General features: G+C 49.4%; 1 protein-coding gene across 1 annotated transcript in view; it reads right to left on the bottom strand.

The window, feature by feature from the left end:
• bcar1 (BCAR1 scaffold protein, Cas family member) overlaps positions 1-2,759 on the bottom strand; it is a 7,917-nt gene continuing 5,158 nt past the window's right edge. Inside the window, exons 4-6 of the mRNA XM_062562983.1 lie at positions 2,615-2,755; positions 1,666-1,752; positions 1-1,327 (exon numbers count right to left, since the gene is read on the bottom strand). Of these exons, the coding sequence (XP_062418967.1) occupies positions 782-1,327; positions 1,666-1,752; positions 2,615-2,755 (774 nt within the window). The 3' untranslated portion in view covers positions 1-781. The remainder of the gene's footprint in view (positions 1,328-1,665; positions 1,753-2,614; positions 2,756-2,759) is intronic.

Raw genomic sequence — 2,759 nt, 5'->3', positions numbered from 1 at the left:
GGCACTGAAACCATCTTTAATAACTGCATATTGGACACAGTCCCCACAGGATCCAAATCAGTGTGGACAGGAGATGGAGCCGCAGGCGGCGACGTCAGAACCGTCAGCCCGCCGTCGGGTGCAGCTTGAGGATGAGGAGTGTGTGTGTGTGTGCTCCAGTGCTTTTTTGGAAAGTGTGCCTTTGTCAGGGAGAGAGAAGAGCATCCATGTACTACAACTGACAGTCATACATCTCATCTGGAATTTACACATCCATGACAATAATGGTACAGGGTTCAAGAATCAGAGCCAGAATGAAACAGTATAGCAATAATAATAACAATTATTGATATCTTCTATAAACTACATTTATGTATTCATATTTTCTTTCTCCAAAAAGCTATCTCTCTATATAGATGTATCTATATAGAGAGATAGATGTAGATATATATAGAGAGAGATATGTAGACATATATATATATATATATTTACTGGAGGTTCTTTTTTCATTCTTCTTTTCTGACTAAATAAGTAACTTAAATATGTACAGTGATTATTTTACAACCATTGGCCCAGCCCACTGAAGATAAAAGGTTCCTTGTAGTTTGTCTATAATAAAAGCACGCTGAAGGAAGGAGGGACGAGGGAGGGAAGGGCCCAGTGAAAGGTGAGGTGGGGGTGGGGGGCCACACAAAAACCTCAAAGCATGAAGGGTGTACAGGTTTTCCCAAAGGGGGGGCTCCAGGTCCTCTGCCCCCCCCCCGCCCCACCCTGCTCCCCCCCAGCCTGAGTGTCCCTGCTCCTACATGACCAGCAGCTGACCCAGCAGCATCCTGAAGTGCTGCGTGCAGCCGGCTAGCTCTCTCACCCTCTCAGTCATCTCCCTGGTCGCCCCGGGCGACGGGTACTGCAGCGCCGCCGTCTTCGTGCTGACCACAATGTCCTTGAGTTTTTCACAGAGGGCGTTGCTGCTCTGGGCCACGTGCGCCCTCGCCTCGGGCGACTTGGCCTGGCGGGACAGAGTGTCACCGATGAACACCAGCTTGTGCGCGCTGAGGATGACGAACTTGCTGTGCGCCACGAAGATCTTGGGCGGCTGGTTGGAGTTGACGGCGGTGAAGAAAGCGTCGATGGCGTTGGTCACCGCCGTGACGTTCTGCTCGCACTGCTCCTGGTAAAAGAGGATGAGCTGTCGGTCGCCGTTGCACAGTTTGGAGCAGGGGGGAGGTCTGGAGCCGTTCTGAGCCTGCTGGTTGGCTGAAGGGTGGTGGGGGGGCGGGACCCAGCCCGTCATGTCGTTGTTGATCGGCCGGCTGACTTCCTGCTCGAGCCGCTCAAACTGTTTGATCTGGAGGAAGGAGACAGTCACCGCTTTGCCATAACACACCAGACCAATGGAAGATCTTTGGGATTTGAATTGTTGGTTGTTTTATAAACTACACAATCAAGCAGAAGGATGATTGCTGGACTGGAGGCAAGTTTTCAATGTGCAAAAATAACCCTCATTTTAAAAGATAAAAAGAACCATAAAAGGACAGGAGACTCCATCCTGTCTACACCGACTACGAGGATATCACATTAAATGAGAGAAGTGGATCAACAGATGTTTGTTCATCACACACACACACACACACACACACACACACACACACACACACACACACACACACACGTGCGCCATGGTACCTGTTGCTGCTCCAGTTGTGTCTTGTGTCTGATGATGTTGCCTTTTTCCAGCAGCTGTTTTTGGTTCTTCTCAAACTCCTCCTTTCCCTGTTGCATTAAGCACACAGCTGTTACACATCTTCTGTACACACTGACATGATGTATAAATACACATCTATAAAACATCCATTTTTGTTCAGGATGAGGTTTAGGATCATCATCAATATACAGACTATGTCTCCCTCTATTGGTGAAAAAGGGTGACAGCAACAACTCTGATGGAACGTACCATTTCTCCTTTGATACAAATTACTTGAACAGGCTTGGTGACGCACACATACACACTCTTATACTCACATATATGATTGGTATAAACAAGGTGCTGACTCTTCACATACACGTAGACTCATTCATCATGGCTATGAAAGGTGTGTGTGTGTGTGTGTGTGTGTGTGTGTGTGAGAGAGAGAGAGAGACAAAGTGAGCGTGGGCCCCACAAAGATGCTGTGTAAGTACAACCTCACTCTTGGATCTGTTGCACACACACACACACACTTTGTTCCGGCGGGTCACATGACCAGGGAGGGTCTACAGCGGTTGGTGCGTGGCAGTTGAGGATTTAACGGTTAATGAACTAGCAGACATTACAGAACACAGTCTGACTTGGGGGGGGGGGGGGGGGGGGGGGGGCGTGCGCTCTCTGTCATCTAGTGGGAGCGTGAGCAAAGGAGAATTATTATGGTGCCACCATGTAGAGACAGAAAGGAGATGAGACAAACACCATACTTCTGTTTAATAAAAGAAAAAGGTGGACCTGTAACCGTAAACGTCTTCTGTGGTCATCTGACGCTACATAGAAGACCCCCCCCCCCCCCCCCCCCCCCCCGCCCCAATAACATTAGGCCGATGGGTTTGGGTAATATGTGAGATGGGCCGGGAAGAGACACACACACACACACCATGCATATACCTGTAAGTGTACGTAGTCGTAGTCCTCCATCCAGCCTTCCTCTGTGGTCCCATACGGCCTGTCCACACCTTCCTCTTCCTCTGCAGCTGTAAACTTTGGTGGAGAGGGGAGGGGCCGCGACTGAATGCTCACCCTCTCACCCCCC

The sequence above is a fragment of the Pungitius pungitius genome, chromosome 6 (assembly GCF_949316345.1).
Source record: "Pungitius pungitius chromosome 6, fPunPun2.1, whole genome shotgun sequence".
In the NCBI taxonomy this organism is placed as follows: Eukaryota; Metazoa; Chordata; class Actinopteri; order Perciformes; family Gasterosteidae; genus Pungitius; species Pungitius pungitius.
The sequence above is the reverse complement of the archived record's forward strand: the minus strand, read 5'-3'. Positions and strand labels throughout refer to the sequence as shown.